This window comes from Rhineura floridana, chromosome 5, assembly GCF_030035675.1.
Source record: "Rhineura floridana isolate rRhiFlo1 chromosome 5, rRhiFlo1.hap2, whole genome shotgun sequence".
In the NCBI taxonomy this organism is placed as follows: domain Eukaryota; kingdom Metazoa; phylum Chordata; class Lepidosauria; order Squamata; family Rhineuridae; genus Rhineura; species Rhineura floridana.
The window spans coordinates 123,811,482-123,836,848 of NC_084484.1; the positions used below are offsets into that span (position 1 = coordinate 123,811,482).

The following is a 25,367-nucleotide window of genomic DNA, read 5'->3' on the forward strand; positions in this document are numbered from 1 at the left end:
TTACACTTCTGGATCTAATGATCTTCTGAAATGCAGATTACAAGTGAGAACACCCACCTGCCTGCTAAACAGCTAAAAGGATTATTGGAGACACCAATATGGGGAGCAGTAACATGGGTGCAGTGTGCAGTCCTGGTGTTGTAACTCTGCTGCATTATTTGTTTGTAGTAACTTAATGCTACTGTAAAATTGGCACATTGATGCCTTTTGTGTAGGCATCTGCCACTCAACAATAGCAATGAGCAACCTATTAATATAGTTGTCCCCTCCCGAGGCTGGAACTGATCTGGAATGTAGTGGGGGCACTTTCTAAGGTGGAGGCCTCGTGGACTATAGTGCTTTCATGGGAGTCTCTTACGGGCTAGCAGATTAAAGCATGTATGTAGCAGCAGACATGGTTTGAATTGTGCCTTTTATTTGGGATAGTTGGTGCCATAAAACAGCTCTCTCATCCCTACAAACGTTACTTTTAGATAGTGCAGGCAAGAAGGCGTTGTTATCTGCCTTCAAGTCGATTACGACTTATGGCGACCCTATGAATCAGTGACCTCCAAGAGCATCGTTCGTGAACCGCCCTGTTCAGATCTTGTAAGTTCAGGTCTGTGGCTTCCTTTGTGGAAGGCATTGCAATAATATAAAACTTGCAAGAAATAAAGGCAGTGATAAGCTGATGCAATGAAATGTAAAGAGACTCTTTATGGCTATGTCTTCTTTAAATTTCTATTTTTGAAGTAAAGTTGTCTTTTAAAGGACTGCTTAAGGAAATTCACACAATTATATGTAAAAGGCTAAAAAAATGAATGTAAAGGGTCTTGACTTTTATATGCGAGGTATCAGTAATGTAGTGGCAAATTCAGAAGTGCAGGGTCCCTTTGTGATAGTCACAGCCAAACCCTTTCCCCCCCTTTTTTCCTTTTGCTGCTGGGTTGAGAATGAGATCCTTGTTAATGCCTTCCCCCACAACAACAGATGTCCATAGGAGCCAATCAGCATGAAAGGAGACAGTGTTAGCTACTGAAAACAGTCTTCTTAGTAGCTGATTCACCTCCTGTCACTCTGATTGGCTCTGATCAGCAGGAAAGGACAAGGAAGCAAGTTAGAGGATTCTTCTCAGTGGCTAATATATTCCCCTTTCATGTTGATTGGCTCATAGGCTCCTGGAGACATATGGACCCTGCTCCCAAAAAAGTAAGGGGTCTAAGACCTCCGAGACCCTGAACAACTACACCCCTGCAAGGTATCAACAGATCAGCGGCTGGCTGGTTGTCACACTGCATTGTCTTAGAACAGAGGTAACTCTAGGAGCAAGATTCTGTCTTTATATACAGACATGGGATTGAACTAGGAGGATTTGATTAGTCAACTCAGTGGACATTCTGTCACATTCCATTAGACCAGAGTAGTGGTCTGATGAGGGGAGGATTCAACCCAGATTTGAAGTGATTGGCTGGAAAGAGACTCTGGTTGGAAATAAAAGAGCATCTCAAGCCGCAGTCACATTGAGTGTATGGATTGGTCAGAAGAAGTCAGTATTTGTGTGAAGGAAGCGGAAGCGGAAGCAGCGAAACTAGTAGCTGGAGGCAGGAAGAGGACATCTGGGCTTAAAGGTCTGGGAAAAGACCCAAGAGCTGAAATCACTGGCTGAGACTGAGGTCTGTGGTGTTACCAAGTACTTGAGACAGCCGAGATTGTTGGACCTAGGTGAAGACTGCAGCAGAAGTCTCTGTGGTACAGAGGTGGGCAAGCCTTAGGTGGATCAGTGGCAGAGGATGGATTCCATCCCTAAAATCATTATCTGTTTATATTATTTAAACTAAAAATAATTTACTGTAAAGTGAACAACAAAGTGAAGTCTGTACTGTTTTGTACCATATTTATCCATAACTACTGGTGAGCAAACTGGAATATATAATCTACTTGGTGGCAGCAGTAAAAGGAATAAATAAGGAAAAAGCTTTAGTCTAAAGTAGAGAAAACAAAACACTTTTGGGTGTGTGAGACCACCCCCTCCAAAATAGGTAAATATAGTTGTAAATGGGGGGTTGTCATTGTAGATAACCTTTTAAAAGTGGTTAGATATTCACCTACCTTGCATGCTGCACCTCTAACAGTCATTACCTACCCACACTACAGATGGTGGAACTAAACTGAATGACGAAGTCTTCATAATAGGAAATACTCTTCTAGAGTCTGAAAAAACATTCTTGCTTTGCCCACTTTCCACATGTTTGGTACTACTTTGGTTCACTAAAATATGCAAGGTGCTATCCATACTATGCCTCTTATGGAAGTGCATAATATTTAAAATGAAGCATCCCTAAGATTAAACCAGACAAACTTGTAAAAGTGATAAGCATTACATATCCTGGATTTAGGCCCACATCTCGTTCTTTTTTGGGGAGAGGAGTCTGATTTTCAAAGAGTTGCCTTCAAGAAACCCATTTATTTCTGGAAAGAATTCTAGTGGCACTCTTGATGGTCCTTAATAATGGAATTGAAGGTGTTCTGATGTAAACTTGTCTTCACCCTCTTTTCTCTTTGTCTTCGATTGCAGAACCAAACTCTCACCACTTCTTTCTCCAGTTTGAGCCCCTCTGCCATCCTCATGATCTCCTGAGATGAGGGCTTGCTTTGTTCTGTGAAATGGCTTTCTAGGGCTTCTTTAGCAGCAATGCTATAAAGAAAGAAAAATACCATAATCCAGTCATAGCCTTGATATCTCAGGTTCATGTGAACAGGGCAACCTTAACAATACCTTTCACTATGTAGCTTTCTACAAAAGTCTCTAAATTACAGTTTCACCCTTTTAGGGCATTGTGCTGCTGCTCTTTCCATCTACTTTTGCTTTGGTGTCATCACTGTCCTTCCCACCCAGTCAGAGAACACATAGTGAGCATGATGATGTCATGGATTGGATGAAGCCTACCAACCGAGAGTGAGGGTTATGCCTCCTGGATTAACATTTCCCTCGCTTCCAATGGGCAAATTCTTTTGCTTCTTTTTGAAGCATTTTTTTAAAAAAATCATGACATTTTCCTCAATGATCTCCTCTCTTCAATTACTGCTCAATTCTTTGGGCAAGCTATAAATGCTTCTGAAAGTTGAAGTCGCCTCTAAACTGTTGTGCTTTTCATCTTGAACTGAAATATTGTGCAATTATTCAAGTATGTGGAATATTTCTTTCAAAGTCAAGTGGAATACACGATTCCCTTTGCTCACTCCAACCATTTTTTATTTCCACCACCAGAGGGCAGCATTATACTTCATTCTTGATTTTGTTTGTTTAATGGATTTAGACATCACATGAGTTTTACTTTGCTATGTACAGTAATGTCTCAGTTAATGAATCCTCCAACAAGGAAGCTCCTTTTTAGGAAAGCTTTTTTAAAGGTGAAACTGACTACCTTTGCTTTGCTATAGATAAACTTTCAAGCCTGTGCCTTTGCTGTAAGATGAAACTGACCAGCCTGTGTGTTTACTTTACATTAAAGAGATCTCTTGCTTTCTCTCAGGGCTGGGGAGGGAAGGATCCAATACAATTCAGAGGAGAAGGAGGGGTGGGTGCTGGGTAGGCACCCTTTAAAGCCCCTGTTGAAGTTGACCCCACCATCTATGAGCGGGTGTAGGAACCTATCCCTATTCTTTCCATATTATTCCTACTTCTAGTACAAAAGTGTTTGTTAAAGAAGTAATGTCCAGGAATGCTTCTACTTTGTTAACTGGGGTATTACTGTATTTGTTATGTTGAGGTTAAACAGTTGGAGGAGGAGCACTGTGTGAAAATTTGGTCTTTTTGTTTGACAAGTGAAAGGACAGGCCATTCACTAAAAATATAATTTGCAATGCAATGCTCAACATGTGTATTTGGAAGTAAATCATTAGGGCTTACTCTCAGACAATTGTTTTATAGCAGGGCTAGAAAACCTTTTTCAGTCTGAGGTAGAGATAGAAAGGACTGATAATTTCAGTTTTCTTCGTTTCTCTTTTTTCCAAGCTTAAATTCAATTCTCCATATTTTTGCAGCGATTTGTTTAAAAAAATTCTCATGAAAATTCTCCTGCATTTTAGTGAGAATGTCTCATAATACACACATTTTTGTAGGCGGTTTTGATGAATGTACACATTTTTACAAGCAATATCTCATCATATGATGCATTTTTGTATGTTATTTTCATTCATGGGCGGGCCTGAGGGTTGCATTCCCTTGTGGGCAAGCTTCTGGGAACTGCTTGCTGGTGGTGGGCGGAGCCAGAGACAAAAGGAGGTGTGGCAGAGCAACAGGTGAGACTCTTCTCTTTCTCCATTCTAGCCACACAACAGTCAGACATTTACACACACATCTGCTTCTCCATTATCCATCCAGATAAGCAAGAGGAATTACTTCAGTTCAAGGATGCATTCCAGATGGGCCAAGGCCCTGACTCAGCGATGGTGTGGACCAGAGTTGGCAAGGGGTCCAGCCCAGGCCTGTAGCCAGGATAGCTGGCAAATGTTGGCACTGCCCCCATAGAGCTATGCTCCCCTCCCCCAAGTTTGGAAGAAATTTGTCTTTTTAATTTGTGACATGACAGACAATGACAGCCTCAGGTTAAAGAATGACAGCTTGTGTAAAGAACAGGAGCAATTTAAGAATAGGACAATCAGAAAAATTCAGTGAATAAGGCAAGATGAGGGCACAACAAAAGCCTCATCTGGAAGAGCCCCTGAAAGTCTGCTCACTCAAGGCTTTCCCTGACTGAGGGTAGACTTTTCATGATCACAAACACCCTATATAATCAATAAAGAGCTAAAGTGATCTGAAAAAATGGCTACCCTTTGCTCTTTCAAAGCTGTACTCACAATCATAGTGGTTATTTTTCTTGATTACTTGATGGCAAAGGATGAAACAGCCGTAGAGCTATAACTCAGGAAAATTTCTGATTTTCCCAATATGTGCAGCTCAACATGAGGCCTTTTTAGGGTTTCCAGACAGAAAAATCAACACAGCAACCAGTTAAAAAAAATCCACTTGCTTTCCACAATTAATTTTCAATTGTTGAGTTCAGCCTTTAACTGGTAGCCAGTTAAAAGTTTTCCCATGATTGTCCAACAGGTAGGAAAATCTAACAACCAGTAACAAGACTAGAAGGAGAGACTCTCAAGAAGGAGTTAATAAACACACCCTATAGTATCTATTTTCTCTCTGCCCTTCCCTAAACTAGCAGTATAGCTATGGGCATGTTTATTTTTCTGGTAGAATCTAACCTGAGATACCTAATGCAGCATCAAAGCCAAACTCAGGAGCTCACTGTCTTTACCAAAGTAGTTCAGTTAATGAAGAATCAGAACACAGGGACAGGCCACAAGTGAAAGAGAGCTGTAGCTAGAGGCAAAGTCAAGCTTTTGATTCTAGTACTCCTGGGGATCTCTCAAAAAAGGTGAGACCATTCAACAGATTAAGTTCATTCATGTAAGTTAACACACTCTCTAGTTGGAGGAGTGACCACTGCCTTTCCCTGGCCCTCATCCTCTCTACCAGTGAGGGGAGATTTGTTGGTGCTATGCGCCTCCCCCCCCCCACAAAAGCTCCACCTAGAAATGTGGCTGCCCCACCTAATAAAGGCTAGCGACAGAGCTGGTCCAACTTGGGGGGGAAGGGGGCATGGCCTAGGGGGAGCCTTGAGGACTGGATAAAGGGGTGGGTGGGCCTGAGTTTCCCTTCCCTGGGGTGCAGGATTGCAGCTTTAGGTGGAACTACTCAGGCGCTGGCTGTGCATGTGCCCCCCAAAGCCAAAAAGCCCAGTTCCAGATCCAGCTGCATTACCTTATGGTTGTTCTGCGTTTCCTTTTCCGTTCATTCACTCCAACCTTTTCACTGTATAGAGCTACAGAGTGGAACATTTTGGGAGACAGTTACTTACAATGATAATGTGCACAATATCAAAAACTATTGCTGCCTTCCGTATAATTGCTTTAGATACTTACACAGTCACTTAATATCGGCATTAAAGAAAGAAATCCTGTTGTATGCCTGCAGTGAATATGACTCTGCTAAAGCAGTGAAATAGAATTCTTCTTTTAAAGCCATCTAAGTAGGCGGTCATCTTTACTTTCATCTCTGGTAAGAGTGAATTCCATAGTTTAACTATGTGAAGAAGTCCTTTCTTTTGTCTGTTCCATGTATATGGACATGTATGTTATTTGTCCTTATTGCCATAATTTGTTCCATGGTAGCGCTGTTTTGAGTCGCTGCAGGCATTCAAGTCTACTTGCCATTTGAATAGCCCTTGTAAGGAAAATGCTGATTTTGCCTCCACGTGCATTGCTAGGCTATAAATCTTCAGCAACCTTCGTTGCTCTGTCAGTGTCTCAGAAGGATTGCTGCCGATGCAAGATACTCTTACATCTAAAGCAATCCTCTGATTCCCCCTTCCTGTAGTACAAATCAGGAGCATTTTTACCACACAATTGCTCTTGGTGTACGCTGGGCCTTAGACATTTTGTCATGAAGCTGCATGAGGACATGCTGCAGAAAAAAGTTTGAATTGGGGAATGGCTACAGCTGAGTCACAGAGCATCTGCCTGGCATGCAGAAGGCCCCAGGGTCAAGCCACAGGCAGGGCTGGGAGAGGTTCCTGCCTGAAACTCTGGAGAGCCGCTGCCAGACAGTGGAGACAATACTGAGCTAGATGGACCGATGGCTCTGACTCAGTAGAAGGCAGCTTCTTCTGTCCTGCATGCTCTGTGTTAATGTGAAGGAGGCCTACACAGAAGGCCAGCCCTATCATTAGGCAAAGTGAGACGACTGCTTCAGGTAGCAGAGTCTGGGGTTCTGAGGGCAGCGGCAGCAGCTCATTGGCTGTCCCTACTCAGCTCCCTTGGCCTTTCCACTGCTGTGCACTCCCTAATCCAGTCTGCTGCCCTCAGGTGCAGCGGAAAACACTGTCCCATTGTCAGTGTCGAAGTAAGATCCTGTTGCCTTCTGTACATGTAATTGGAGGGGGGAGGGGCAAGAGAGACACCATCTTGTCCTTCTCCCAAAATGCCTTGGGTCAGCCCTGCTTACACTATGGACATACAACTGTACATCCATAGGGCCTCATAACAATGCCAAACACATGGCTGCAGGGAGAGGCACTTGCTGCCTGGTTCATTGGCATCAGGGGCGTGGCTAGTGGGAACAATTCTGCTTCCCCGACTGGATGAGCTGAGGGGTTGCCTTAACAGGCCTCTTAAATTCTGAAAATTATTCACGGTTCCACATCAGTTGATCTGCACGTAAGCAGAAATTCTCCTTTAAAAAGAGCCACAAAAAAATTCTTATACCTCCTACTTGTTCTGCTTCCTCCAGCCACTTGGTTAATATTGATTTTAATTTGCAAGCATTCTTGAAGCTCAGCTGCAAGTTTTCAAACCGGCAAATAGTTGTTTGGCTGAACTCAGAGCCATGCACGGCAGCCAGAGCTTCTCCAACGTTAGTTTGGGTATAACCTGCCAAAAGAAAACAAACCTACAAGCTCAAGCTAAGAATCTCTATCTATATAAATATAGATCTACACACACACACACACACACACCACAGAGGGAGAAAGAACTTTCTACACATTTATGATTTTAAAGCTCTTCCAGCATTTTCCTTTCATCTCATAAAACAAATCTGATCTTGATTTCACACCAGAAAAAGTTTTCCAGTGGGGTAGCCAGTAGTCTGTTGCCACAACAACAACAGAGAATCTTAGGGCACCTAAGACTACATGTGTTAATAGCTTATCAACTGAAGTGGACAAGTTAAAAGGGGAGCATCATGCTCACCGCTTAAAGGCTTGAAGTATGCTTTTAGATTTCAGAAAACACATGTTCACATTTAGATTTCCTGTACATGACCATTTATATCAGCACACTTTTAAATAGGTATGGGAGGCTCAAAAGCTCCAGTATTAGGAGAAACCCCAGGGTACGTACTTGCAGTAGTAGTGGATGTGGACCTTCCACACGCTGCTACTGAGAGTTGGTTATTTTATCATCATCATAATCTGCAATCATTGTAAATGGTGCTTTAGTTTAAGCATTTTTTTTAAAAAAAATCTAAAATCCTTTAAATGATTCACACACCCAGCTTAATCCTTCTTAACTTGAACTCGTTGGCAAATTTTTCCAGCTCCCTAATTTCAGGAGAGTCCATGTCTATTGGTTCTTCAACTGACTTGTTCTTCTTGCGGAATTCTTGCTTAAAATCAGTGGCAGGGTCATCTCCAAGGATGGATGGGTGCATGGAAGTAAAGCTGTGGCCCAGAGCACATGAACTGGCACTCAGAGCATGATCAGGGAATTTGTAAAGGCAAGGGGTGAGGCTACCTGTGGGAAAACAAAACAAAGAGTATAGTTTTTAGCCACTGCACAATCAAGCATCATTTCCTACATGACATCATCATTTAGCAGCAGGGTGTATAACCTAGTCAGTTCTCCTTAGAGGAAGAGTGAATTCTAGGATCCTCTGAAACCATGCAAGGTGGCATGGAGGGTTGCAGGGAGAATGGAGGGCTCATCAAGAGTTGCCTTTTACCCACAGGAGCATCCACTTCGTGGAGTGAGCCCCTCTGTTAGCTGTAATTATAATCACAAATTTGGATGGTTTTAAAAGGGATTATTCATGATGACTGTATACTACCACCAGGTTCAGAGGCAGCATGCCTCTGAATACCATTCACCTTGGAAAGAACAGCATGAGAGGACTACAGACCTTGCCTCCTGCTTGTGTGCATAGGTCACTAGGGTTGCCAGGTCAGAAGCATCCCAAACCCTGAGATTTCAGGGGTTTGCTACAGTGATGTCACAGGGGCGGGTCTGAGTGATGTCATTAAGCATGATACATTAAGTATCAACCACAGTTGCTTGGAGCATACAATTGAAACAAAAACATTTCTCCGATTGGAAATTAAGATATATTAGCTAAAAGATGGAGCCTGGGTAGGAGCATTTAATCTCGCCTACTTGCTTCTGGCAAGGAGGGTTTAAGCGCCTTCGGGCCAGGCCAGTCACCAGAAGGACATTGTAGGAAGAAAGGAGCCTAGTGTTATGGAGGTGTTAGATGGGAGCACTCAAAGAATAAAGATGCCAGTGGTGCCACCTTGTGGTCCAGTGGATCCCAGACCGGCTCAGTGCCTTCCCTTGAATGCCCCATTTCAGGGCTTTCTGTGGGCCGCCACCAGTGAGGATCCATAGGCAGAGGCCAGGGACACATCTGCCCAATCCAACCCCCCCTTAGGCTGGTGCAAAGAGAGCTTGAATGAAGCCTAAAAGGTTCAGTGCCATAGATATAAATTATTCCTTTTTCTAGATTGTACTCTTCTATCACTTTCTTCATCAACTAGTTCTGCCCCCAAAAAGGCCTTGTGAAAATGAGTTGCATAATCAAATCAAACAAGTCGGTGCACAAATTCTCTCACTTTTGTTTACAGTGATTTTTGTTAAACGTTTTATTTTTTTTTAATTGGCCCATATTTCAATATTCATGAGCAACTCTTCGTGCTGCCATCATACACAGGCTCAGGGAGCCTTGTTTTCATCTTGGTCAATCTGAAGACATGTGAAGGGCCACTTCATCCTGACCTCAGAGTATATGCAACTTAAGATGCTCATATATAGCATTGCTCCGTGAATTCATGCAGATGTTTAAAAAGCAATCTTATGCCGTTCTACTCAGATGTAAGTTTCATTGAGTTCAGTGGGGCTTACTCCTAGGTAAGTGGTATAGTACTGCAGTCTTAATATATGTCTTGTACATCTTACACTGGTTTTATGTCAGCTGGTCCTATTGATTGTTCTGCAAACTGTTTTGTGACCCTCTATGGGGAAAAGTAGTTATAAATATTGGAAATGAATAAACTGTACGAGTTTCCAGTGTGTTTTCAAACCCAGTTCAAGGTGCTGAAGTCTTAATTACCTAGGGTCCAGGATATCTAAAAAAACTGTCCTCCCATATGAGCCTGCCTATAGGTTGAAATAATGTGCAGAAGCCCTGTTATATGTCCCACCATTGAAATAGGTTTGGTTAGTGGAAACATGAGACGGCCTTTTCTGCGACAGCTCCTGAGTGGTGGAATCCCCTCCCAATGAAGGTGAGACTACCGCTGTCCCTGATGGCCTTTGTAGCGAGGGAGTGAAAACATTCTTATTTCATGTGGCTTTCAATGGTTTGTAGTTAGCGTATTTTTGTTCTTTTATGTAACTACTGTGGAGGCCTTTGTTAGGGCCAAAAAGTAGAATATTTTTTCATAAATAAATAAAATAAGAAGACACAAATAACACAAAACCTAACAAGCCTGCACTACATGAACTAATCACAGACTCCTTTATTTTAAGGTTAATGAAACAGGGAAAATAAAACTGCACCAAAACTTGCCTTGTAATGTGCCAACTCCGTTCACAACATTAGGATGGGGCATACTGCAGGTCTGCAAAATACGGCTTTGAGAAAGGCTGGCTGCTAGCATATCTGAACCCACAGGCTTGATGCCTGTTAAAAAAAAGTGAGCAAAGATGCAGAAGGAGACTTCCAGGAATATCAGTTCATAGGGTTGTATACATGATAGACTCCAGCTTGTGCAATGGAACTTCCCTCTCCTCTCCTCTTTCCTGCAGCGCCATGCACACCCTCAAAATCTGCTGCAGGGAGTTGGTGGGCCCTTGGGAGCAGATTTGGGGGGCACATACGGAGAGGAGAGGAAGGAGAAGTCATGTTGTGTGAGCAGAATGGCCCTCACATACGATTGGATACAACCCATAGGGGAAGAATTACACCACAGCTCCAGCCTGTGGTGGAAATACTGGACGACAAACATTCCAGCAACTCTAAAACACCTTTGTACCAAGCAGTGGGGGCTGCTGGCTCCAATATCAGTGGCGCAGTGAAACCACTCTCAGGTTTAGTCTGAACTTTCAAGGAGTTATCCAAGGTGCTTTCAGCTCCTGAAAAGTTCAGACTAAAATCCAGAGGGGATTCACTGCCCCACTGACATCGGAGCCACCAGTCTCCACTTGTACCAAGACAGCAGAAACGAGGAGAGGAAAAGAAAAAAAATCCATCTTGAATCTTAGAAACATTTGAATGACAAAAAAAAAAGATATTCTGTACCACACCCCAATTCTGCAACAAGAAAAACCATGCAAAGTTTAAAAGTTGCATGAATAAATAATTCTGTTAATTTGGTGGTGTTGTTTTTTACTATTTTACAGTAAATGATGTGATGTAGCCATAAGAGGGATAAATTAAGTCTGGGAGACCCAGGTCCAGTCATTAAGCCACTAGCAGAGGTGTAGTCGTCTGGGTCTCGAAGGGACTCAGACCCCTTACTTTTTTGGGAGCACAGTCCCTATATCTCCAGCATCCTATGAGCCGATCAGCACGAAAGAGGAGTGTGTTAGTCACTGAGAAGAATCTTCTAAATGCTTCCTTGTCTTTTCCTGCTGATTGGAGCCAATCAGAGTGAAAGTAGGTGAGTCAGGCACTAAGACTTCTCAGTAGCTAACAAACTCCTCTTTCATGCTGATTGGCTCCTAGCGATGTCTGTTGTTGTGGGAGAAGGCATGAGCAGGAAGGACTGAGGAGTGTGGAGATGACAATGGAGAGCAAACAAGTGAGTGAGGGGAGAGGCATGACTATCATGTAGGGACCCTGCACTTCTGAATTTGCCACTCCACTACTGCCCACTAGGTAGGGTGAGGCTTATCACCATCTCTCAGCCTCACCTGCTTTACGGGGTTGTTCTGAGGTCTCCTCTCGCCTAGACTACTGTAATGCACTCTATGTGGGGTTACCCTTGAAAACGGTCCGGAAGCTGCAACTGGTACAGAATGCGGCGGCTCGCCTGCTTAAAGGCAGCTGCCGGCGAGATCACATCACTCCAGTGCTGAAGGAGTTGCACTGGTTACTGGTTGTTTTCCGGGCCCAATTCAAGGTGTTGGTTCTGACCTTCAAAACCCTATACGGTTTTGGCCCAGTCTATCTGAAGGAGCGCCTCCAACATCATCAGGGATGCCACTCAACAAGATCAGCCTCAAAAGGCCTTCTCTCTATCCCACCAGTTAAAACAGCTAGACTGGTGAGAACTAGGGAGAGGGCTTTTTCAATTGTGGCCCCCACTTTGTGGAATTCCCTCCCAAATGATCTCCGCCATGCCCCCTCTATGATGAGCTTCCGCCGGGCCTTGAAGACGTGGCTCTTCAGGCAGGCTTTTGGGGTGGGTTAGGTTTTATTATTGTTGTTGAGATTTTTAATGTTTTAATGTATTTGTATATTTTTATTTTGTACGTTGCCCAGAGTGGCTGGACAGCCAGCCAGATGGGCGACTAATAAATTTAATAAATAAATAAGATAAATAAAAAGAGAGGAGAAATCCATGTATGCTGTCTTGAGCTCCTTGCAGGAAAGATAGAATATGAATGTAATTATTTGCTTTCCTTCTGCTGGTCATTGGGAAACTTATTCAGCAAGTCCTAAAATGTCACCTTGTATTGCTTTAGGCTACGCATTTCTCATGCATATATTGTACTGGCAAACCAACACAGTTAGAAATATGCTTTTCCTTTCTATGGACCATGAGATTGTTAGTTTAATTTTGCCCTCCAAGAATATCACATTCTGTACTCTCAAAACTTCCATTATATGTTTCATTCCAGACTTGAGTGATTAGTCAAAAGCACCTTAAACAGCTTAGGCCTACAGAGCCTTTGAACCACAGTCACAAAAAAAACTAGCCAACTGAAACAGAGCCTGCTTTTCCACCCCATCCCTTTTCCAGAGTTCCTTCTTCCCTTTGCATCTTATTTCTTAAAGAGGCATTACAATATTTATTCAAAAATGAAGTGCTTGTCATGCAATCAAAATCACAAATGAGCCCACATCATTGGCCCCAATATCATACCTCTCACTCGTCCCACACCCTTGCCATCCATGCTTTCAATGTCGATGTCTGCACAGCTGGCACATAGATACTTCTTTGCAGACACCTATGCATGTTGCATAGACGGGAAGTGAGCAGGCCAGTGGGGGGTGGGCAATAGTGATGTTGGATGCAATACTAGTGGTACAGTCCTGCTCTCCATTGCATCCATGATTGTAATGCATGAAAAGGGCTAAATACTGGTCAGTAAGTAGCTGTCACACATATATACTATGTGCATATAGGAATGAAGATTATTCCCACCATCAATCTAGAACAGTTAGGTTCAAGCAAGAGTCTGGCATTAATTTGTGCAATTGATCCTGGCAATGGCCACAGGGAAGTCCTAGCTGAAGTTAACTACCAATCAGAATAGTCTTGGTTTACTTGTTAAGGTCCAAACTGAAATGATTACAGATTCATTGTGCTAAGGACACACATGGTTTAGGAAAGCGTTTCTTACCTGCCATCACTCCATAGGCAGCCTGCTGGTTTCCATAATGACAAGAAGGGACGGAATAATGCAGACCTGATATAACATTTCCCAGCGTTGACATGGAGAAGCATGCGTGGGAACATTTAAGAGTTGGAATTAACAAAACAGATGAGACTGATAAGAAAATATATAAGGATTTGAGGAGCATCCTTTCAATCAAAACATGCTTTACTACATTTACATTTTGAATCTGTCTTGAATCTGCTGACTACCGTTTGGACAGCATCGTAACCGAGTACATACATCTGATCCATATGTGTGATGTAGCCATTGTATGATTCCATGACTATACACCCAGCTTTCACCCCAGCTCAGGTTTAACATGCCAGGACACAGTTGGAGAAAGGAGGATGTGAGAAGGCCCAGTAAATGTAGGCCAACTTGGACTTCTTATATTGACTGTTGGAAAAACAAAGTTCATTTCAAACAGTATAAATTATGGCTTTGAAATGTTATATGTATTGTGTAAATTTTACAAAATAAAACCTTTTTTTTAACATGAGCCAGGTCTGAAATGGGCAGATGGTGAAGCAGTCAAAAAAGCATTTTCTCACATGTTGAACTATGAATGGATCCATTCATGTTGCAGTCTCACATGTCAGCTTAATCACGTGAAATGGCTCCCTCGTGGCTTTTACACTAAAGGCAGTAATCTAGGCCACAATTACTTTATTTTTCACTTTATTATCATATATCATAACATTTTCAGACATCATATTTTTTTTTGTCACAGCATGCCATGGGTTGTATCCAGTGCAGCACTACATGAAAGTTCTGTCAGTGCAAGGATAAGAACATAAGAAGAGCCTGCTGGATCAGGCCAGTGGCCCATCTAGTCCAGCATCCTGTTCTCACAGTGGCCAACCAGGTGCCCGGGGCAAGCCCGCAAGCAGGACCCGAGTGCAAGAACACTCTCCCCTCCTGAGGCTTCCAGCAACTGGTTTTCAGAAGCATGCTGCCTCTGACTAGGGTGGCACAGCACAGCCATCATGGCTAGTAGCCATTGATAGCCCTGCCCTCCATGAATTTGTCTAATCTTCTTTTAAAGCCATCCAAGCTGGTGGCCATTACTGCATCTTGTGGGAGCAAATTCCATAGTTTGACTATGTGCTGAGTAAAGAAGTACTTCCTTTTGTCTGTCCTGAATCTTCCAACATTCAGCTTCTTTGAATGTCCACGAGTTCTAGTATTATGAGAGAGGGAGAAGAACTTTTCTCTATCCACTTTCTCAATGCCATGCATAATTTTATACACTTCTATCATGTCTCCTTTGACCCGCCTTTTCTCTAAACTAAAAAGCCCCAAATGCTGCAACCTTTCCTCGTAAGGGAGTCGCTCCATCCCCTTGATCATTCTGGTTGCCCTCTTCTGAACCTTTTCCAACTCTATAATATCCTTTTTGAGATGAGATTCTGCTTGCACAATGGAAAATTCTCCCCTACCCTCCCTTCATGCTCCACAGCCCCCAAATCTGTTCCAGGGGTACCCAACCCTCTGGAAAAGATTTGGGGAGGGCGCAGATCATCGGCCAATCCTTATCCAGTAGGCTTGTCCAAAGTCAAAGTACTAAACAAGATCTGGGTCCACAATCTGAATACATGCTGAACCATTCACAAATTAAGGATGCATGTGTGGGGAAAATCACCCACTGAAAACAAATTACTGTGTGCTAAGCCGTTTTTGATGTTCATTCTTTCAGCCACATGTCTTGTTTTAAGGAATTAAAATATAAATGAATTATATTCCAGGAAGGGTTCTATTTCACATTAAATTAAAACCTCAGCACAATGCTCTGCTTCCTCCTTCATTTCTTTTGAATTCATAAATTGGTTTTCTGACATGTAACGTCAAAAGTTCTAACTAAATGATCTTTGAAATAGTTGGATAGATCATTATATACTTTCAGGGTCATCTGATTTAATACACATCTTGATGTTACTCTAAAATTAAAAACCTAAAGCTTCTGTAGTCACAGAACATCTTAAAGGAACTAAAACGAACTTGGGTTAAATTGCCTGCAAGAGAAAGGAGTTGCAGTTTCTGGGCACAATGATTTTCATGCATCACTGACATAACTCATTTGGGAGAAACAGGAGGAGGGATGAGGAAGTAGCAAAAGCCTTTATTGATGAGATTTTATTGCAGGGATCACTCCATGGATTATCTAGGAGGAACCGACTACAGTGCTTAAAAGTCTCGAATGGTGGGAAAGGCTAGAATATGGGGCATGATCCTGCTCATCTGCTCAGACCTTTTTCCATGACCTGTAGAGTGACCACTTCAATAATCTGCCTTCCCCCAAGATGAGGACACAGTTTGCATAAAAATAACATTGTAATTTGTACGTACAGATGCAAATTTAGAAATCACTACTATAATTTTGATAGAAGTATAGTACATCTCACCACTGTGAGGAAGACTGTGACCAGACTGCCTGTGCGCCGGCTCAGTCTGCTGTCCAGTTGCTACTTGTGGGTGGGCTTCAAGCCCCCTGCTCACCTTCCTGATGGTTCCTTATCTTTAAACCAGACTTGGACCAGACAGCGCTTCAAATAGAGGATTATCCTCCATAAGGAAGGGATACATAATGACCACCTTAATGACCCATTCCCAGCATAGATCAGGATGTGCACGGTCTTTTCCACAGTGGGACCCAGAATGCGGAACTCCCTGTCCTAGGATATCTACTTAGCCACCCCTCTGAAATGGTGTTTAGATGATACTGAAAACTATTCAGCTCCCATTTAAAGGCAAACCTACCTAATTCACAGTTTCTGACACAATATACAAACCAAAACATAACCATCCAGCAAAATTCTCCAAATGTTGAGATGCAGTTTTCCAGCCAAATCATGTATACAGAAATGCACAATTAGTAAAAATAACATACAAAACACATTATATTAGGCAACATTGCTTTGCAAAAATGAGTATGTTAAGAAAAAATGCATATAAACAAATGTATATTAGGAGAAATTCACACTACCATACTGAAGAATTTTCATGAGGACTTTTTAAAAAAAATCACACAGTGATGTGGAAATGTGCAGAACTGAATTTAAGATTGGAAAAATGTAAGATAAACCAAAATTGACAGATTCACCCATTCCTACCTGTGACCCACCTAGCTGATGCTGCACTATTCACTGTTTTTATCTGTCGTCTGTTGTCCTATTACTGTTTCAATGTTCGTTTCTTATTGATATTGTTTGTGATATGAGCTCAAGTGGCAACTGTAGAAATACAGCAGAAAAGCAGGATTTATTTAAAAACAAATGAATAAATAAATAGCACTCAGCCTACAGAGATAGGCAGAAGGTAGATTGGTATCTGCTGGTAGATCTCTGGGTGATTTGCAGTAAATCACAAAACAATTTCTGACTCCCAGATGGTTAGCAAAAGCAAAAAGGTTGCTAAACCTGGAGACTATGGGTGGTATTTCATGCTTGTCTTACTCAGAGCAGACTCACTGAATATAATAGACATGACTAATGTATGGTCATTAACTTCAGTGGGTCTACTGTGAATAGGACTTTGCTGAATAGAACCCTAGAGCTGATGGCAGCACTGGGCACCCTTTGCAGAATAATGGGTGGGTTCCACCCACTCAGTGCACCACTGTTCAGTGCTTGCTTCTACCAGCAAGTCCATCACTGCCAATAAGTTTACTAGAGGATACTAGTGTTGGGGCGGGGGGGAGACATTGGTGGGGTCAGAGTCAACCAGGTAGAGCGTTGCCATGGTGGCCCTCACACCTGATGCTGGCCCTTCTTAAGACCATTATTATTTTGAAAATGTATTCTAAAAAAACTGAACTCTGCAGTAGATTATATAAAACCCCACAAGTGTGCTAAAGTGAATTGAGAAAAATGGAGATGAGGCAGAAATTCAGAACCCACATCCCACTTTTTCAGTCCAGGCTGACACCGGCTCCTTCTCTGTTTCCAAGCCTAATTCAAAGTGCTGGAAATTGCCTTTAAAAGTTGAGGACCAAGATATTTAAAGGATCACTTGCTTGCACATGATCCTATCCAACTGCTAAGACCTATGAGGAAAGCTCTGGTCTACTTCCTGCTGTGGTCAGACATATTGGTGATAGGAATGTGTGACAGAGCCTCAGCCTCTTTGGTTGCAGCATGTGCCTTCAGATTAGGTTAATTCCCTCACCACCACCACCACCTATTGTTTCAGGTAGCTGCTTGAAGTTTTCAGCTGATTCTTTTTATATTTTCTCTGCTGCTTAAATATGTTACTGTTTATCATCATCATCATTTATTACCCGCCCTTCACCCCAAGGTCCCAGGGCAGGTTACAACAATCTTAAAATACTACATAAAAACAATTTAAAAACAATCTAACATCCCAAAATAGGGTGAGTCCTAAAAACACATGGTTCAGGTATCAAAAGTCCAGGGTAAAGATGTGCATCTTCAACATTCACCTAAAACTTTTACAGCAAAATTGCAAAATGCACCTGTGTGAGGAGGGAGTCCCACAACTTAGGGGCCGCTAAAGAGAATGCCCTGTCCCGGCTACCATTACCAGAGATTCCAAAGGTGGCGGAACTACCAAAAGGGCCCCCTATCCTGATCTCAACACCTCAGAGTGTCTGTAGGGAATCTTTCAGATATTTGGGATCTTAGTCATTTAGGGCTTTAAACACTACTGTGAGCACCTTCAATTGAGCCCGGAAATGAACTAGCAACCAATGCAGCTGATTTAAAACAGGAGTTTATGAGATCTAAAGGGAACCCCACCCAGTAATCTGGCTGCTGCATTTTGGACCAGTTGAAGTTTCTGAGTCATCTTCAAGGGCAGCCCCATGTACAGCATCCAATCTGGAAGTTACCAGAGCATGGAGTACTGTGGCCAAGTCATCTCATCCAAAAGGGTCCAAAGCTGGCAAACCAGCCAGAGCTGGAAAAAGGTGCTCCTAGCCACTGAGGCCACCTGAGTCTCCAGTGACAATGTTAGATCCAGGAGTACCCCTAAGGTGCAAACCTGTTCCTTCCAGGGGAGTGCAACCCCATCCATAACAGGCCATCACCCCACCTCCCAGGTATGAGAACTCTGGACACATAACACTTCTGTCTTTTCAGGATTCAACCTCAATATATTGGCCCACATCCAGCCCATCACCACCTTCAAGCACCTCAACTGCCTCTTCCAATTCAGATGAAACAGAGAGATAGAATTGAGTGTCATCTGCATATTGATGACACCTCACTCCAAATTTCCTGATGACAGTTCCCAGCAGTTTCATATAGATGTTAAATAGTATGGGGGCAAGATGGAACCCTGCAGAACAGCTCAGCTCCCGTGGTGCCGAACAGTAGCCTCCCATAGCTACTTTTTGGGAGAAGCCCTGGAGGTATGAGCAGACCACCAAAGCACAGTGACCACAATCCCCATCACTGTGAGATGTCCCAGAAGGATACTGTGATCAATAGCATCAAAAGCTGCTGAGAGTTCAAGGCAAACAAGCAGGGTCTCATTCCCCCAATCTCTCTCCCAACAGTTGTCATCAACCAGGGCGACCAAGGCGGTTTCAGTACCGTGGCCAGGCCTGAAGCCAGATTGGAACAGATCCAAGTAATCAGTTTCCTCCAACCATGCTTGAAAAGCTGGGCTGCCACCACCCTCTTGAGCACATTGCCTCAAAAGGGGATATTTGCTACAGGGGTATAGTTGTTTAACACTTCTGGGTCCAGGGAGGTCTTCTTAAGAAGAGAAAGCATCATCACCTTCTTCAAGGCATATAGTACCTCACCCGCCTCCAATGAAACATAAATCACTCCCTGGACCCACCCAGTCAACCCCCTACAGCTAGCTCTAAGAAGCCATGATGGGCAAGGGTCAAGGGGTCTGGTGGTTGGCTGCACTTCTGCAATCAGCTTGGCCACATCTCAGGGTGCAGTAATTCAAACTGAATTCACAGTTATACTGTTATGCCCAGTTTATACTGGGGGTAAGTATGATACTTTTTAAATTTGTGCTTTAAGGTCCCTTTTGGGGAGTTTCAAAAAACACAGACACACACATGATTTTATTTAAGGTTGAAATGTCATTTCATGCCACTTGGAATAAATTGATGCTTTTGATCAGCTCTAAGGTTCCCTTCCCAGTCATCCTATTTATTGTGTATTCATGATGATTTGTGCCCATGATGGTTATGTATGATCCCACTGTCAATACTGTTTGTGCCTGCAAAAGATTTGGGGTGGACATACTGTTTCATTTCCAATCATTGCATGTCCTGGAACTTGCTGCTAAAATCCTGAAACTTTTTATACCACTTTTTTGTCTCATTTTTCTAGTAGTAAAGTGCAAGAGTGCCCCTCCAGATGGCAATAACGTGGTAACATTGGGGAAGCATCTCAGAACTACTAATAAAGTGGAAGGGTGTGTGGGGACATTCCAGTATAAATCCACCACATGTACATATAGCTGCATAAATTACATGTTGCAGAATACACCCCCCAAAAAAATCCAGTCTGAAGTGGCCTTAATTAAATGAAATGGATGTCATACTTAAAGTGCAACTGAAAACAATAGAATTTAATAATTCAGCTTATATTTGTATTAGATTAGATTTGCAATACTGGCATGTGTGCAACCTTTGCACAGCTACTGGTTTTATCTGATATTTCATGAAATACATTTTTCCATTCTTCAGTGTAAGTTTTAGGAAGGAAGGTAATAAGATATGTTTGATTGTAAATTATCTTAGGAATTATGTTCCCCTCTTACCAGTTTGGATTTATTTTTTGTCTTGTTTCTTTTAGTTTAAATTTATGTTGTGTGAATTAATTCACACTGCAATCTTTTGATGAATGATGGTTAAGAAACATTTAGATAAATAAAATATCAAATAAGTAAATAAGACACCAGGTTCGTACTGATTAAAACCATCTTCATCGTAGCACTAGCTCCAAATATTCAAAAATGTTGGTATAGTCTTTAATTGATTTGATGATACTTTTGAAATTTCAGTGATTGCCCAGATTAGCTATTAGGAGGATTTTGCTGGAAAGTCAATGTGGCAATAAAAAAAAACACACCAACACCACCATACACTAATTAAACACAGAGACAGTTACAAAGCTGGCATGCTAGTTCTTAGTTTCAGTTTTTGCTTGAACCATTTGTTTAGAGATCATACTCTCCTTAAAAGGTTTTTCCTTAAAGCATTTACATAGCATATGAAAGATGCCAAGGCATGGACCATTGACAAGAGCAATATGGATATAATAATTTTTTTAAAAGTACCTGTAGATACCACATTAGTGGCATGATTGGAGACGGGTAAGCACTCTGCAGCACTGTGATGCATTATCAGAGGCAAAGTGGGAGACGAGTCTGAATTCAAAGGGATGAAGGTGTCAGCAGAAGGAAAGGCTTGACAACTCATTCCCACAAAAAAAGAAAAGGAATGAAGAGATGCCTTGCTTTTATCCCAAGTCTATCCAAGGCAGTTCACGGCAGTTCAAATTCGACTGCTAATGCTTTCGCTTGCATATATACATAACATGGGTTATGGTGCACAGGGAAGTCGTGTGCAGGTATTTATACCACCAGGAAATCCCTTTATCCATTTTAATGGGCTTTGCCTGGCCAAGTTGCTAGATCACTTAGGAACCTCCTTCCTTCCCGCCCAAATGCAACAGGCACCCAATTAATGAGGAGAAACCAGAGACCCAATTTTGCAGGTTCTCTAAATCAGGCTTTTGTGAAGGAAGAATATTGGATAAGGCTGGGGAGGGAGTGTTTTTACCCCCAATTTCTGCTCATATGATAGTGTTGGAAAACCACACTCAGTGTTATCCACCTGTACAAGCACCTGTCCCTAAACAAAACAAAACTCCAAATCCCACAGATATTTTTTTTCAAAGTAACTGGCTGAAAAACTAAAATTTCCAGAAAGCAAAAAGTTGAGAATAGTCAGTCGGGGGGGGGGGGAGGAAAAATGTCTTATTTGAAGGTCCTATGGGAACAATAATATGAAAAGTTCTCTGGAACAAATATGGATGTTATTTTTAAAGTTTAATTTTATAACTATTTTAATTTTACTGTTATTAAAAAGAGTTTCACACTCACATAGAAGAGGCATGATAACACCACACTTACAATATAAGTTTATATACTTTGAGCCTACTTTGAAGTGATTTAAGATATTTAAGATATATATCTTGTCCCAAAAGCAGTTTTAAATACCTATTAGTCTGCAATGGCCACTGTCACACGAGTGATTAAAATAATCATTAGATCAGGACTAACAAGAAGAAATTTTGACCTCTTATATAAGATCAAACTGAGTACAATCTGTTGTACGTGCTTGTTACAGGCTTTTGTAAGTCATGGCACTGCCTTTAGAAGCATAATGTGCAGGAGTAGTCGTTACCATCAGTTGGAATAGCTCTATTGGGAGGATACAAGACTTATTCACAAGCAGTAAACCTCATGTGATACCTTCTTGTTTTATCTAGCCATTTCTGATTGGATTGGTTAACTTCAACTGAAGATACAAAATTTTCTAAACTACTTTCCCTGGTTCCAGATGGGCAGTAATCACATTGATTTCTCATTTGGAATTCAACGCAATGCTTAAAAATTAATGGATAATTTATTTTTATCACACAACACACAATTAAAGTACTGGAAAATAAAACTGTTACATATTCACCTCGCTGTCACATTTTAGTGGTCACAGCGGTGAAACAAAATCATTTATTAGTAGCTGAAGCTGGAGAATAGTTGTTCATACACTCTTATAGAGATTGTCACTGCAATCCTGCAGCTCTAATGTAACACACACAGTTCCACACATGAAGGGTGTCTCACAAATTCTATTATGAGAAAAAAAGTTATATGTGCATAATGGAGATTCTTTATTGCATGTGTACACATTTCCTGACACAGAAAAGAAGACAGCATCTCCTGCATGTATAGAGCTCCATATGACCATTATAGTCTTGTCAAGGTAGGTAGACATATTTAGTTCACATTTAAAGCCAAATCTAAAACGCAGCCATCCTCTGAAATTTACACTTACCTGAATTTTGCAATGCAGCTCTCCAACCAATGTTTACAAAAATGCATATATTAGGGCAGGGGTGAGGAACCTTTTTGGCTCTGGGCAGGGCAATACACCTGTCAATAACATGGAATTGCTATGATGTCACATGACTGATAGTTGGGTTGCCCCACACACCTGTCAAAATCCCTTGCGCTTGCAAAGCCTGCCCCATACCCCTCTTTTCAAGCTCCACAATCAGAGCTTGAAAGGAGGGCAAAGGACAAGCTTGGAAAGCCTTCCCCACCGAATCTCTTCAACCTCCAAAAAGGATCACCATGGAGTAGACTTTCCAAACCAAGAGACACAGTTTTTTCTTCATCAATGCGTGACAGAGTCAAGGCCTGCTTCCAGACAAGCTCTGTCACACAGCAATGAAGAAACAGGTGCTTGTTTTGCAGCTCCAGCAATCTTTAAAACTGTGTGACTGCTTCAAACAGCACTTGCTTGGATCGTTCTCTTTTCACAAGCAGGGTGGTGGTGGATCCTGCTTACAGCTGAGTTAAGATGTGTGGCACAACCAGTCAGGGATTGAATCTTCCTCGTGAGTGGGAACTAAATCCTGCTGACTTGGCTGTGTGATCTTGCACAGCCAAGTCAGGATTAAAGCCTGTCCTCTTGTCCATCAGATGACATCACTAATGATGTCAGCTGGTGGGAGGGTGGGCATGGTTTGTGGGAAATGGCCCCAGAGGTCAAATTAGACCCCTTGGGAGGGGCATGATTGGCTTGGATGCCAGAGGTGCCCCACCCCTGTATTAGGGAAAGGGTGCAAAAAATGGAATACAACAGTGAAATTAACATACAAAATGCATTACATTAAGAGAAATTGCTTGCAAAAATCTGTTCATTAGTTAAGAATGCATACAAAATGTGATTATTATGAGAAATTGATCCTAAAATGCTGGAAACTTTTAATGAGGTTTTTTTTAAAAAAAAAATTCAAATTCTGCAAATTGCTGCAGAAATGTGGAGAACTGGATTTCAGACTGGAAAATGAGAAACTGAAAGAACTGAAATTGACAGATATTTTCATCCATAGTCAAGTTTAATCCAATTGGATTTAACAAGTTTCAGATAGTTATAAAAGGAAAGGGGGGAAAGGAGAGAGACTTTCTTTGGATTGAAGCCTATGTGTCTACATGAAAGAGTTTCCTTCTGCTCTGTGAGATATTTCCCAGCAAAGCTGAACAAAGGTTAGCCATAATATTCATTTTGCAGCATGGTATGTGGATAAAAAGTAATGCTGCTATGGAATAACTGCATCTGACTGGTAGTGTATGTAAGGACAAAGCCAAGTTGCAGATGGGGTTGGTGGGTTGGTTGGTTTGGTGGGTGGGTGGGAGGCAGGGAGGGATGGAGGGAAATAACCACTTTGGGAGCCCAGAGCTTGGCAGGGTAGAACTCAGAAAGACTGTCATGTGACCAAATATCACACTCCTCTACAAAGAAGCACAAATGCAAATAATATTCTGGGCCCAGAAGATCCTGCTGGCAGCCTTGAACAAACTAGTAGCAAAGCAGTTATAATGAACTACCTGAATATTTCCAAATTACTCTGGCAGCAAGCATATGTAAAGACCCCCTAGCTTATTATATCTATGAAGAACACTGTAATTAATAGCTTGCATCACTGGGACAAAAGGAATCATTCCCTTGTCAGTCTGTACCATAGATGGACACATCCAGGGTAGCAAAGACACCTGATAAAGAGAAAGGATTAAGAGATTTTATGGGAAGACACTTTCCCATGGACTGATAGCTTTTTAAAAAACATATAACCGGCATATTAGCTCCTGTTGCCAAGCTCTGGTTCATTGGGTTTGGACTAAGACCAGACATAATTGCATTATGACTGACAATAGTCTTAAAGCCCAATTGAGGGGGGAAATGGGCCTGCTTGATAAAGGATAAAAATTTCAGATAATTTGTTTTCCTGGGGCACCTGTCTTCATGCTAGATTGCTGAAAAACAACCTCTGAATGTATATCACAGACAGCCTGTCATGTGATCAGGAAACTAGTGCTCCCACGCTTCTCAATACACAGCTGAGCGGATGGTTGTGTAGATGGAAATATTAGTACCCCTGAATTTTGTGTCTGGACACTGTGCACACACACACATACACAAAAATTTCCCTGAGAATGAAGTGTTGTTATTTGTGAAATCAATGAACCTGATAAACTAGTTCAGTGATTTTCACATTTGAATTTGTATGAACTCTCACTCCCTGTTTCCAAACTTATTTGATTTTACATATTCCTTAGAATCCTAATAGTGGGCATAGATTTAGTGTTTGCCACAATATTGCACAGTCACAATATTATTTATTATGAAGAAGGGTTGTTTATTCTAACATGCAGCTAGACACATTTTGTGCAGTGTGAAATATGTTTTTGTGCAGTTGGGGATATGGGATTTAATAAGGAGATAGACAGTTTTGAAAAAAGAAATAGGGGTAATCCATGAAAATGTCAACCTACAGACCCATTTTTCTTTTTCATATATAGTTACCATGTTCTATATCATTTTAAAGATAATTGCCCAAAGTTTCATTATATGACAATACTTTTCCAAAATGCCATTTTACATGTGAGTAAAACAACCATAAGTGTGGCGTCTAAGATGACTCAGAATTTATCTATTTTTCCCTGATCTTCAGTTAGAGACCTCTCCAAGAAAATAGACAATAGATTTATGACCCTTTATTGTAATGATAGCTTTGCATTGTCCTTTGAGAAATTGAAATATTTTTTTTTGTTAGGAATAAAACCAAGGGAGCTTAGAACAATATGGTTTATGCGGGCTGAGTATGTTATGTTGCTCACAAAAACACATTCTTCTATAAGTTTTAACTTTATTCTCTTCTTTGAGTTTG

The 25,367-nt window shown here is 41.7% G+C and overlaps 1 protein-coding gene across 1 annotated transcript; it reads right to left on the reverse strand.

Moving 5' to 3' along the window:
* Positions 1-1,928: 1,928 nt before the first annotated feature.
* On the reverse strand, positions 1,929-20,827 carry POU1F1 (POU class 1 homeobox 1). Its single transcript, XM_061627964.1, has 7 exons — positions 20,686-20,827; positions 13,384-13,530; positions 10,378-10,495; positions 8,092-8,330; positions 7,306-7,470; positions 5,804-5,864; positions 1,929-2,674 (listed from the first exon to the last, which is right to left on the reverse strand). Exons 1-7 carry the CDS (start codon positions 20,825-20,827, stop codon positions 2,461-2,463), a joined length of 1,086 nt encoding a protein of 361 aa, XP_061483948.1. The 3' UTR covers positions 1,929-2,460.
* Positions 20,828-25,367: the final 4,540 nt, after the last annotated feature.

Coding starts and splice junctions, on each gene's coding strand:
- POU1F1 (XM_061627964.1), bottom strand. CDS start 20,827: ATGAGTTGTCAAGCCTTTCCTTCTGCTGACACCTTCATCCCTTTGAAT. Junction 10,496..13,383: donor TGCCTATGGAGTGATGGCAG/GTAAGAAACGCT, acceptor TTTTTTTAACAG/GCATCAAGCCTGTGGGTTCA. Junction 5,865..7,305: donor GGAAGCAGAACAAGTAGGAG/GTATAAGAATTT, acceptor TCCACTCTGTAG/CTCTATACAGTGAAAAGGTT.